We start from the raw sequence: 12,984 nt of genomic DNA on the forward strand, positions 1-12,984 counted from the left end.
GCGTGGACGTGACATTTGGAATCTTTAGGCAAACTACTTGTACATTCTGCCTGAAATCACATTGTCTAACACATTCAACATCACTTATTTCAGTACAGACGTGTCACGTGGTTGCTAGTGTATACAACCGATACTCTACAGTGTTCTGTGTTGCCAGCGATTTTTTGGATACCCCATGTATCTATGTTGTGTTTTGTGCATCCATCATGTCTACGAAACGCCGATCTCCTGTTACCGGTGAGAAGAAGAGGAGGAAAGCAATTACTCTTGAGGAGAAACTCAAGATAGTTGCTCACCATGAAGGCAGCAAGCCCGTAATGACCATCGCACGTATGCTAGGATATGATCTTCAGTAGGTTAGGTGTATTAAATTATTTTCGACTTACGATGGGTTTATTGGAACATAACCCCATCGTAAGTCGGAGACTCTCTGTACTGCATAAAGAAGAGGAGCCAGAAAACACTGTAAGATAACAACAGCAAGTGCTTAATAAGTATTGATTCGAATTTTAATAAGTCATTGGTTGGAGACCGTATAGTGGTTTTTTTAGCAAAAAAGTTGCAGGTTCGAGTCAGTGAATGTCTTGTGCAGAGGTGAAACACAAGAAAATGTGGATCCACAGTAATTTGCAAAGCAAAACCTTTTGATGCACTATTTAAAAGCATGAGTAACATGAAACACATTTATACATGGGTTCAACACCTTGACTTGTCAGCAACTGACTAAAAACCATTCTCAGCTCTTGCCCCTTTCTGTACTGCCCATCGTCTGAAGGAGAGCAAGTTGTATACAAGAAACTCCACCCTTAGCTGTTAACCTTGAGTGATATGCTAAACCTGAATTGGTCCACTAAAGTATCATTAAATACATGGTGATACTGAAAGGGCTTTCACTCCCATAATTCCCCTTTTTTTCCCATCGTGGTAAAGTTGCTGACATTTTGCATACAGATAAGCTATCTATTATTTCTTCATTTCTGTAACACAGTGCCAAAGACATTTTCTGCTAGCAAACTCACAGTTGCTGTATACATGCTGTTATAAAGAAAGTGTTCCGTTAATATATGTGGAGCAACCGCTCCATCACAGCTGTCATATTTTTCATCGTAGTTTTCAACTCCAATTGCTTTACCAAAATTAGGTCCAGATAAACGAAAGCTTGATCTGAACAAAATTGTTTGGCGAGCAATTAAATGACAGTAACATAAAATGCACAAAGTTGCATCCAAAAGTTACGGCAAAGAATGAGTATATTCAGTTTTGTAGCACTACAGCGTGAGACTGACAGCAATCTGGAGCCATGCAGAAGAATATCGGCATGTCTGCTGTCCCTTGCTACTTCCTGACACAAAATGCTGCGTAAGCTGTCTGTCTAGAGATAGACTACACTGCTTACATATGAAAATGCCCACTGGTTCAGGGTATTATGTTAGCACTTGATATAAATATGGAAACCGTGAGCATTACAGCCATATTTTCACGTAGAAGAAGAAACAGAAGAAATCCGGAGGAAGTAATACAACAAATACACACAAGCACACACACACACACACACTGAAACCACTTGTCCGAAGTGGGGTCACGGTGAGCCGGAGCCTAACCCGGCACAAGGCTGTAGAGGAAGGGGACACACCCAGGACAGGACGCCAGTCCATTGCAATGCACCCTGAGTATGACTTGAATCCCAGACCCATCAAACAGCAGGCACAGGGCAAACCTGCTGTGCCACCGCACCCCCATAGAACAAATAAACTGCTTGAAGTGAATTATTGCTGAACAGCCAAAATTCCAAAACAAAATGTCAGATCTGAGTCTCACTTTCATGTAAAAGAGTAAAAAATTATTCACAATGATGAAGTCCTTGTGATGCATGTGTACCAGTATTTTATTTTGTTCCTTTTGCTATTAACTGAGCTTTGCTTTTTCAATCAGTCTGCTATTTTTCTCTCAGATACCAATTGTCTTCAACATTTAACTGGGAAAACCTGCAACTTGTTTCAGATATTTCCTATATTATTTACGATCTAAAAAACAGAACAAAGCACAAAGCACAGCGATTTCAGTAAAATTACTTCCGGACTCAATTGTAATAAATGCTGTTATTAACTCCTAGGCACTATATTCACTAGCATTTTAGTTAGGTAACCTCAGTTAATTCCTGACCTGGCAATCCGATGACCCGCACAGGTCCCGGTGTGTCACCAAAGAGCTGCCAGGGCGATGACATCACAGTTGGAAGTAGGAGCTAATCTGTCTGTGCCCTTTGCCACATAGACCGACATATCACGCTGGCTGTGCAGGAAGGAGTCTTTAACAGGTACGACCTAAGTAAAGCCAATGAAGGTGAAAGCCCTGTTGTGCGGTGGATGTGGTTTTAGTCATGCACTGAAAGCACTGACTGTAGACCCCGAAATGCAAAGCATAAGCACTGTAATCCAGATAGAATGGCAAGCATAACTCCTTTCGACTGAATTAATATTCGAGGCAGGAAAAAGAACCTTACACGGTGCATATGTGTTGGATTTATGTAATTCTGATGGATGAGTCACTATGGGATGTGGAGAAAATGTGAGAGTGGGCGTGGATGGGATTGCAGCAGGGAACAATGCTGTTCAGCCCACTCCCGCAGATCCCTCGCAACGGAGGCCGTCGATCTGGCCTGCGCGCAAGAAAGGTTGTTCGCTCGCTTCTTCCATGAGCTTGTTTGTGCAATGTCAGGGGCGTAGGACCAGCAGTCAGAGCGGTGGTCGAAAACACGGACTCAGTTCCTACTCGCTGAAGTCATGTGAAGGCCTTATGTTGTAACCTTGAACGATATACTACGCCTGAATTACTCTACTAAAATAAACATTACAAATACCTAAAGGGAGTAAATTATGCTGGATAAACATGTTAGCGAAGCAGCAAACTGTAAATAATTCCAAAACTATACAGTAGATCAGTGATAAATGAGGTACAGGAACAGCTAGGGGAAATAAGACATCTGAAGCCAGCGGCTGCTCCTAACATTGCGTTAGCGAAACTCTTTCCACCTGTTTGCATCCCTTTTATAAGGCTCTGCTCAGACTAAAATTAACCAAACACACAGCCACAATGTCACAGGATAGAGCGATGTGACGTGACGCCTTTTGTGGCACCCGCACATGACTGAAGATTGTCAGCAGGTGAGATCACAGCTAAGGTCTCAGGGGATCTTTGCAAAGGCTCTGTGGCATGTCCATCTAAAGCCGCTGTAGCCTTGACCTTGCGGTCAGCATGACAGCACGTCTTCGAACTGGACGCAACCTTTCGACTCTCATCTCCCAGTGGATTACAGTTGACTGAATTTATGCCTTATTTTCATCTATCTGTCACTGCTCAGCAACCATCTGCACTAGTCCGGAGTAAAAAGACAGAGTAGTCTCTTGACAGTTCCTCTTATGTCCTTTTCAAAGTCATCACTCTCACTGTTTCACTGTGCACTGAGTTTTTTTTTTTTTTTTTTTTAAATCTGCTTTATCTAATCTGGCCACTAATGATTTAAGCAGTTCCGGTTGTAGCTACCTGCCTGCTCTGCTAAAACTAGAGAGCTGTTCACAAGCTGAATAATCCTGCATCTATTTGTCTTTTGCTGTAAAATGCCCACCTTTAAATTGTGAGCCCTGAAGTCTCAGGTGCATTATTGTTCTTAGATTTCAAAGAACACACACACACACACACAGTCTGAAACTGCTTGTCCTTAGTCGGGTCGTGGTGAGCTGGAGCCTAACCCGGCAACACGGCTGGAGGGGGAGGGGACACACCCAGGACAGGACACCAGTCCATCGCAAGGCACCCCAAGCAGGACTTGAACCCTAAACCCACCAGAGATCAGGATCTGGGCAAACTTGCTGCGCCACCACACCCCCGATTTCAAAGTAGTTCAAGTACATTAGCGGCTCTTTTTGACCGTGCGCTTCAGAGCTGACATTTCCACGCTGAGACAATCTAAAAGGTGTGACTCACGCTTCCACAGCTAAGGAAAAGTTTTAAAATTGTATAATTTTTTTCCTTTCGAAACTCCTGACCTCTTAAGCCTCATGACAAAGGGCTTTACAGGCCTCCCGCCGTGAAATGGTAAGTGGAAGGAACAACATGCTTAGAGGAATTAAGAGATTATTGGACAACCCCCGCAGATCCTTCTCCTTCACTTTGCGATATCATGCAAGCAAGACATGAACATATTCACCTTAAAAATGTCACGAGACACCATTGCTCTCACTACATATGAACTGCCTGATCATTACCTGTCTTCCATATCCAGTTGTTCTTATTTTCACACGCTGCGAGAACAGAAATCCACAGATGCAGAGGTAGTGGCAGAATGTAGCACGAGATATGATGTCACCCAAAGCAGCAAAAACCCCAAGAAGAGTGGAGAGAGAAGAAGGGACTCACCGATTCCGTGTGGATGAGTAGTTCCCCCGGTTAACAGTTAGCGGTCGGCGCTCAGCCTCAGCGTGTACGCCGGGAAGCCCTGCATCATTACTCTACGCCGAGAGTTCAGGTAGGCTGATGTCTCGGGGTTGAGATGGGGTTACGGGAGACTGGCTGGCTGCCCTCGCTTGCCTATGGAAGCTGGGCGGATCCTTCCCCGAGAACAGCCCTTCAGTGTTTCCGAATCCTGACAGAGCCGGGCTGTTCAGCCATGTGCGAGTCCACATTTCACAGCCAGACAAATCCTCAGGCCCCCCCTCCTCCTCCCCCCCTCACCACCTCCACACACTCAGACACAGGCACATAAACACACACACACACACACACACACACACACACACGCACACAATGTTGGAAACCCGTCGCTTCGGATCCCACTGTCTACACAGCTGTCTCTTTGCTCTGATGGATGTGAACAGACACTGACACACAATTAGCAAATTACTTTTCTCCCAAATTAGCATCCAAAACACTGCCAGCGCATCAAGCTGCACTGGTGTTTCATTAACTGTCCATCCCTGTTGCGTGTGGATGAGCTGCAGCCCTTAATCACAGAGTAAATACGACGCGCAGACATAACACAGGAAAACTCACGGGCACACCCAAAATGCAGTAACACTCCAATCACGGTAAAATTCCACGTTTCACACTAACAGTGTAAATACAGGCAATTTATATGAGATTTTTATTTGTAGCAAAATGACATCACGTAACGTCAGACAAAATCCCACATTTGCAGCCTTCTGCAAAATGTTGCATAAGTTGTCTACAGAGCTGAAGAGAATGGTTAATTTGAAGAGAAATAAGGCATTCTCTGACACAAGTTCGCTGGGTCCACATCCACCTGAGACGTGTGCGTGTGTGTGTGTGTGTGTGTGTCTCTGTGTGTGTGTGTGGACTGGTACAGTAAGGTTTAAACACAGACAGCAGTGGGCACGCAAGTAGTCAATAGATAACCACATTAGTCACACTGATACTGGAAGCCGGAGGCATGGAGAAAAGTATCCATGGCAACATGAGGAACCCTCCAAATGCTCCGTTCTTCACAACCTAAAGATACCACATAGCTGTGCAGCTACACGGAGGATGCTTTTCCCCGTTCCCATTCTGCGCTGAACGTCAACCTCTTCCTCGCTGGATTTCCACTGTTTTAAACGATGCCGCGTCTTTTATCGTACCTTCGTTTCCTTCTCAATTACCCTGCAATCTTTTTAATTGCGCAGCAATCTCAAAGGTCTGCTACAAGGCGCTCTTAAAAACACTTCAGTGGTGTTCTTCATACGTAAATGTACAAAACATACTGTACGCTCCCAACACCATGGCTATGCGTTCCTACTGACAGCTAGCCAATGACCAGTGCGCTAACCAGCAACATAAATGCAAATCTATTAAATTATTTTCAAGGTAAAATTGTTTTTTTTTTTTTACCTGAAGGACCACATTTTATAGTTGTTTACTGAAACAATAATCTCACTGCTGTGCCTCCTTATTTTTTTTGCAATTAGGCTGCACAACGTTGCCCTTGTTACTGTGGGCAATAAAAACTGCACAGGGAATGAACAAGCTGTTAGAAAATTAATAACGTCCAGGCTCATTAACGGATCAACTGACTATTAAAAAAAAAAGAAAGAAAAAAAAAAAATCCACCTCCGAAGTTCATATCGGATGTCAAGTTCCACAGTGCCGAAAAAAATAATATACGGTCCAAAAAGGCTGACTGGCTTGTTGGGGGTGCTGCTCGGGCACAAGAAGCCCTGGAGTTAAAAAGGGGGACAGCTTGCAGTAGGAAGGCGAGTGTCAGACATTCCTCCAATGTGATCTGCTTATTTACGGTTCTCCCAGAAATGTGACCCTCGCCAACACGCCACATTCCACACGGCTCCTGTAATTAATGAAAATGTATTCAAAATCTGTCATGGCTGCCGTCGAGAGGCCTGTCCCTCTCGGCGGCGGAATTATTCGCAATCACCGCTTCCTACACACAGTCTGTTCTATGAACTGATTGCGGGGATCAATCTTGAAATTAGACATTGATTTGGAAAGAAGTTACCACGCTAATGAGATCTTTAGAAAATACGTCGTGGCGCTTTTTGAAAATTTGGGAGGTAAAATGAAAAAAAAAACTGTAGCCGGGTTGTTCGGTAGCTGTTTCACACCCTGCTCTCGCTCGCAGCAGGTTTTACCGTGTCCCTCGGCACCTGCGTGTCGTTATTCCCTGCCATGACATTTTTTCCACAGCCTTTAATGACACTGGAAACCGGCTGTCGGCGCAGGAGCGCTTCTCTCTTGGCGCCTTCCGAACGGTCCGCTGATTTCCGCGCGCAGGTGTACGCAGACAGTGAAAAAGTAAAAATAAAACCAGGCGAGAAGGGAGTCGCCGAAGCACCCAGATAGAGCATCTGCTCGCCGCACTGGCTCCCTTGCTAGGAACATGGAACACGAGGGAACGCGACAGCTGGGGGCCGCGCGGGCCCGGCGGACACGGCCAAGTCGCACCGAGGGAGGCCGACGACTGAAAGCTGCATCGCTTATTAGCGGGGCAGCCGAGATGCTCCTGCCCCTATAATTCAGGGGAAAAAAACACAGAGTGTATCACTGCCAAGTAAGCTTTATGCTGGCTGTGAAAATATTAGATGAACTCCCTGCCTGCTGCCAGGTCAGATTACTTGCATTATATTAAATATTGTTTCCATGCTGGGGGTGCAGTGGCGCAGTGGGTTGGACCGGGTCCTACTCTCTAGTGGGTCTGGGGTTCGAGTCCCGCTTGGGGTGCCTTGCGACAGACTGGCGTCTCGTCCTGGGTGTGTCCCCTCCCCCTCCGGCCTTACGCCCTGTGTTACCGGGTAGGCTCCGGTTCCCCGCGACCCTGTATGGGACAAGCAGTTCTGAAAATGTGTGTGTTTTTCCGTGCTCTGCATGCATTATTGTGGAGTGCAAAAGCACAAATAAAAAATCAACTGAATGAACACATAGCAGTACTTTTCGTCATATATATAGTAGCAAAAAAATGGAAAGACAGTTTGCAGCAACACAATGATTTAATGCATCATATTATTCATGTGCTGGGGTTTTATTTAAAAATATGTTCAGCTAACTAGATACACTTCATATTAACTTGATGCTCTGCTGCCATGCTGGCAACGTTCCTGAATAAATTATGGACTTAAATAGGCTGAATCTGACAGAATTTCGAGTTTTCATCTGTAGCATGTAGACTGTACTGAGCGGTCTCTCTCGTTCTGACAGTGTGTGACTCTTTATTACTTAGTCCTCAACTTGAATCTATATTCAGTGTTTAATTTTGAGGTGTTAATTTATATTGCAGACCCCTCCCCCACGACATTCTCACAAACGCTTCTCACCATGTTTCTCCCTCTCCCTCTTTCACACGCAGCACGAGTGCTGGGAATAAGAAGATCAAGAGCACCAACCACGCTGTCTTCAGGTGAATGATGGAAGGCGCTCGGAAAGATTTGTTTAGGGCCCTTAGAGACCATGTTATTTCCGCTTTTTTCAAATTTAGCAGCGCTCCTTCTCTGAAAAACTGCCATCAGGCATGTTCAAATAGCGAGTTTCCTGTGTTCTCTGGATTTTCGCTCAGACAACACTCACCAGGTCTGCTGCGTTTCTAAATTGCCATCAGCATTTATCAGGCACTGAGATGGAAGCAAGAAATTCTGTGATTCCCTTTGTGGTCTTTCTGCCTTGTATTCCAAGTAAAATAATTGAGGAGATCACCTTAACTCTCCCCAATTCTCATTTTCTGCAGACATGCAGGTGTATTTTTGCTCAAGAGAACAGAGGACAAAGTAAATACACACTGAATTGTTATTCTCTACATGACAATATTGGAGTGTATTTCACCGAAATGTTCGAGGCAGTAAAATAGCTCATAGGGAACCCAGCGATCTCTCAGCATGGCCATCTCGCAAGTTAAGGAGTTTGCCTTAAAGCCTATGACTTATTTTCTGCAAGAACCGTTGGGAGATGTTTCTTTTTCCCATCTCTGCACAACGCATCTGCTGAGGTGTGTGGGAAGCGGTGGGTGGCTGGCTTTACTAACTGAGATGTTGTGAGTGAATTTAACATTCTTGCGCTGGCTGTAGATCACTGCATCAAGCCAGAAGGCACTGTGTCTGTGTGGGGCGGCCAAGAGAGAAGGGGTGCAAGCACACTGGAGCCTACTGACCTCTGGTCAACCATTGATGTTAGGAGCTTTATCCATCATCTGTATGTGTCTAATGAGTGTGTACCTGTGCCATCTGCGTACGGGCTACGGAACAATTTCGGAGCAGTGCTGGCAACTGGATGCGATTCACAGTTTGGAAAAAAAATCATCATTGCCGAAACACCATGTATAAAATGCATTGGAAAAAAATACTTCTTTAACTGTGCTTAAAGCCTTTCGTTTTGTGTGTGGGAGAAGCGCAGGAAAGTGATTTGCACTACAAGCACGCTGCACCGAGTCTGTGCTTCGACAAGGGCTTACGTAGAAGAACGTGTCTCCTCATCCTGTTATATCTTCAGCGACCAAGAATATTACGCCTTTGATCGAACTGTGCTTTAATCTTGAATCTCACCGATGCTTCAGAACACAGAATTGAATCTTTGAGCGCTTGCCATTGTAAAGCGGCAAGGCTTTTTATAAAATCTGTGATTAACTTCCTAATGAAGTGGTTTGCGCACAAGGCACTTCGTACAGTTCTGTTCTCATCCGTTTTCCCGTTCTCTTGGTTTTGCACTGAGGGGAACTGAGGTTCAGACTGACCGCTGCGACCGTAACATTTATCTTGACTCCTCACTTTCTCCACCAAATTTCCTATCACTGCCTTCCATAGTTCTTCTCTATGTACAAGTGGGTGTCACAATTAAAAAAAAGTCATACATAATAATGATGTGGCTTTGCCTTGTGCTCATGTGGTATGGCCACAAGCAAAGCTAAACCACCGAACCATGAAAACAATGCTGTCGGGCAACAGATGCTCAGTTCCAAACAAAATGTTTTTTAATGACTTCATTTGGTTTGGAAAATGAAAATTCAATATCTCTCTGTTGGCATAAAAAATAAACAACAAACATTTCACATCCACCCTGCAGCATAACTGGCCACTTTTAACTACTTTTAAGGAAATGGGATCCAGTTGTACCAAAGGACGTTCATGAAAGGTCATGAAGGCTATCTGGTTTGTGGGAGTCCGTTTTTGAAAGGGTAGCTGATGTGCGATGGGGGGCGCAGTGGCGCAGCAGCACAGCAGGCTTGGCCAGATCCTGCTCTCTGGTGGCTCTGGGATTCAAGTTCCTCTTGGGGTGCCTTGTGATGGACTGGCGTCCCGTCCTGGGTGTGTCCCCTTACTCCCTGTGTTGCCGGGTTAGGCTCCGGCTCGCCGCGACCCCGCCTGGGGCAAGCGGTTTCAGCAAATGTGTGTGATGAAGCGTGTGCTTATTTATTGGTTCTCCTGCTACTGCTTCACAGTGCCTGAGCTGTGCGTTTGAGTGTAGGTTCGGTTCGAGCTCTCGGTGTGTGGAGTTTGCATGTTCTCCCTGTGTTTGCAATCTAAAGACGTGCAGAAGTGAGCAGCAGTAAAGCACCTCTGTACCCTTCCTTAACATGAAAAGCATGCATGTGATCACTATGCGTCAAATTCATCTCAACGGCGCTTACCATTCCTACACTTCCGACAAGGCTTGACCCAGATGGAACCACTGAGACTCCAGGGGGCTGGTTCATGCATTACATGTCTCTCCTTGCAAATGGAATATGATGGCATGGAGAGCTGTTCACCCTTGGGCAGCATTGCAAACTGTAGGCAAACCTTGTTCCAACCCACATCTCGCTCTCCCTCTGCTGCAGTGCTCAGGCCGAGGTAAGAGCCATGGAGAGAGGGCTAAGAGAAGGGAACTTGTCTGGAGCATTGAAAGGAGTGGACTAAGTGATCACCCACATCAGCTTTGCTGTTTACCACAGCAGTATGGGACTGCCACATTTTCACTCCTAGTGAATCGCGGTTGAAAGAAGCACCAGTAACTGCAAATGAAGGACTACCTACTGAACGCAAAGTGCAGAAATGGTGTCTAATGAATGGTCAAAACAGGCAGACGAAATTACACATCACACACTGTCTTTATTAGACCTCATTCAACTCTGACAGATTGAAGTGCATTCCCAAAAAAATGCTTCTGTGCTTTCTTTCGCTTGGCTCTGATGGCAACCTGCTGGAAGACTCTGATTGCCTGTCTGCCCCTGTCAGCATGACTGTGGGGACAGACAGTGTCTAGGAAAAAAAAGAATCAGCGCAGCAGGGGAGCTGGAGTAGGCCCTCTATTTAGCTTGATTCATCTACAGCTAAAGACACCAGGGAGAGAAAGTTGAGAGATTCTTAAAAGACCCGGCATTTCTTTTCATTGACTTTTGTGATCGTCACTAGAATGAAGACTTAAAAAGAGCTTATTCCTAACAGCGTCATCACCTGTTAACTCTGTGAAAGCTTCAGGCTTTCCACCAAGCTTGGGTAAACTATCATCCAGTTGGTTTTTCCATGAATAAAAGATTTCAAGTCTACCTTATTTGAATGTTTTTACCACTTTTTCTGTCCTTTGAAGCACAACACTTTTGCCAGCTTTGGACAGGTGAAGCCAGATCAGTATTAAGCATCTGCACTGATTTGCATGATGTGAGCTGTCTGCTTATTATCGCTCGACAGGGTTTGCCCGCAGCCTTCCACATGCTCGGCTACCTGTAGGTTGTCATGTTGACCAATGGAAAGAAACCCAACCATCAAACACACACTAAGAGACCATGGGTCACTTTATGTTCTCAGGGCTTCTGCACCACAGACGACTGGAATTGCGCCATAAGGACGATTCAAAGCTGAATTCTCACATTTTTCTCACCCTGGAACTAACTGCTGTATATCTATAATATCTTTGTTTACTTCCACATGTCTTTAATGTAAACGATCACTATTGTAAATTAGAACTGGTTGAGCTAACAGTGTAAACTGTGGTTAATGAATAGCGAAGGACTGCACCAGTTAAGTATATTGCTTAAAATTCTTTAAAATACATTTTTTACACACTGCACTCCTGCAACATTGAAGTATTGAACAGCAGACCATAACTGATAACTTATTGTACAATCATTGAAATGGGTTCCGTTACATTTATAGATTATAAAGGTGACATTTTACAAAATCCTGTTAGTTCCTTGTTCATTCTGGAAGTTTAAAAAACTTTTACATACATTTCACCTTTAAGAAAAGTAGTTTTCATAGTGTCAAAGGGGAATTAAAAATATTTGTACAGTGTAGAGGGGGTACGGTGGCGCAGTGGGTTGGACCAGGTCCTGCTCTTCAGTGGGTCTGCGGTTCGAGTCCTGCTTGGGGTGCCTTGCGACGGACTGGCGTCCCGTCCTGGGTGTGTCCCCTCCTCCTCCGGCCTTACGCCCTGTGTTACCGGGTAGGCTCCGGTTCCCCGTGACCCCGTATGGGACAAGCGGTTCTGAAAATGTGTGTGTGTGTGTGTGTACAGTGTAGTTTGATTATGACCATTACAATTCACATTGCGAAGAATGTTTAAGTGCTAAAGCACTTTAAACACAGTGGAAAATAAATTTGTAATTTAAATCATGTTCATATGACACTTGCTTCTAAACTCCATTTATGTCTACAAAGTCAGATTTACAAGTTTCAAAACAAACATCACATTTATAAATCTAAAAATGCTAAATATAATTTACAAAACTCAAAACAAAAAGACAGAGTCTTGTGTCTACCGCTTTCTGTCAGCCACTAAAAACTGAGATCAGTCAGATCAGTAACTGTTCAATGTCAGCCCATAAAAATGGAGAAAAATTGATTGTAAGTGACAGGGGGGCGCGGTGGTGCAGTGGGTTGGACCGGGTCCTGCTTTCCAGTGGGTCTGCGGTTTGAGTCCCGCTCGGGGTGCCTTGCGACGGACTGGTGTCCCGTCCTGGGTGTGTCCCCTCCCCCTCCGGCCTTGCGCCCTGTGTTGCCGGGTTAGGCTCTGGTTCCCCGTGACCCCGTATGGGACAAATGGTTCAGAAAGTGTGTGTGTGTGTGTGTGTGTGTGTGTGTGTGTGTGTGTGTGTGTGTGAGAGAGAGAGATTGTAACTGCAGTCTAGCAGGTCTTAGAGACTGACTTCTGATAAGGCAATCACACAAACACACACAGTCTGAAATTGCTTGTCCCAAGGGGGGGGTTTTGGCAATACAGGGTGCAAGGCTGGAGGGGGAGGGGACACACCCAAGATGGGACATCAGCCTGTTGCAAGCACCCTGAGTGGGACTCAGACCCACTGGAGAGCAGGACCTGGTCAAAACCACTGTGCCACCACACCAATGCCCTCTAAGGTGGTTCTAGAGAATCATAGTCCAATGCTACTGGGCCACTGGTCTCCAATAAGGCTGATCAGCTATTAATGGATGCTGGCAGCGCAAAAAGCTGTCTTATAAATTGGAAAATTAAGAAGTTGCACTGTAATCAAAGGAAGTTATTGCTACTGCTGGAAAT

General features: G+C 45.1%; 1 protein-coding gene across 5 annotated transcripts in view; it reads right to left on the reverse strand.

Moving 5' to 3' along the window:
* Positions 1–4,667, reverse strand: part of palmdb (palmdelphin b) — a 29,360-nt gene extending 24,693 nt beyond the window's left edge. For 3 of the 5 annotated variants that reach the window (XM_018754119.2, XM_018754117.2, XM_018754118.2), the window contains exon 1: positions 4,266–4,343. In XM_018754119.2, coding sequence (XP_018609635.2) covers positions 4,266–4,276 — 11 coding nt within the window. In that variant the 5' untranslated portion in view covers positions 4,277–4,343. Of the gene's footprint in view, positions 1–4,265; positions 4,344–4,416 lie in introns of those variants that run through there. The other 2 variants (XM_018754121.2, XM_018754120.2) reach the window with 1 other exon arrangement.
* Between the last annotated feature and the right edge of the window lie 8,317 nt (positions 4,668–12,984).

Source organism: Scleropages formosus, chromosome 9, assembly GCF_900964775.1.
Source record: "Scleropages formosus chromosome 9, fSclFor1.1, whole genome shotgun sequence".
Lineage (NCBI taxonomy): Eukaryota > Metazoa > Chordata > Actinopteri > Osteoglossiformes > Osteoglossidae > Scleropages > Scleropages formosus.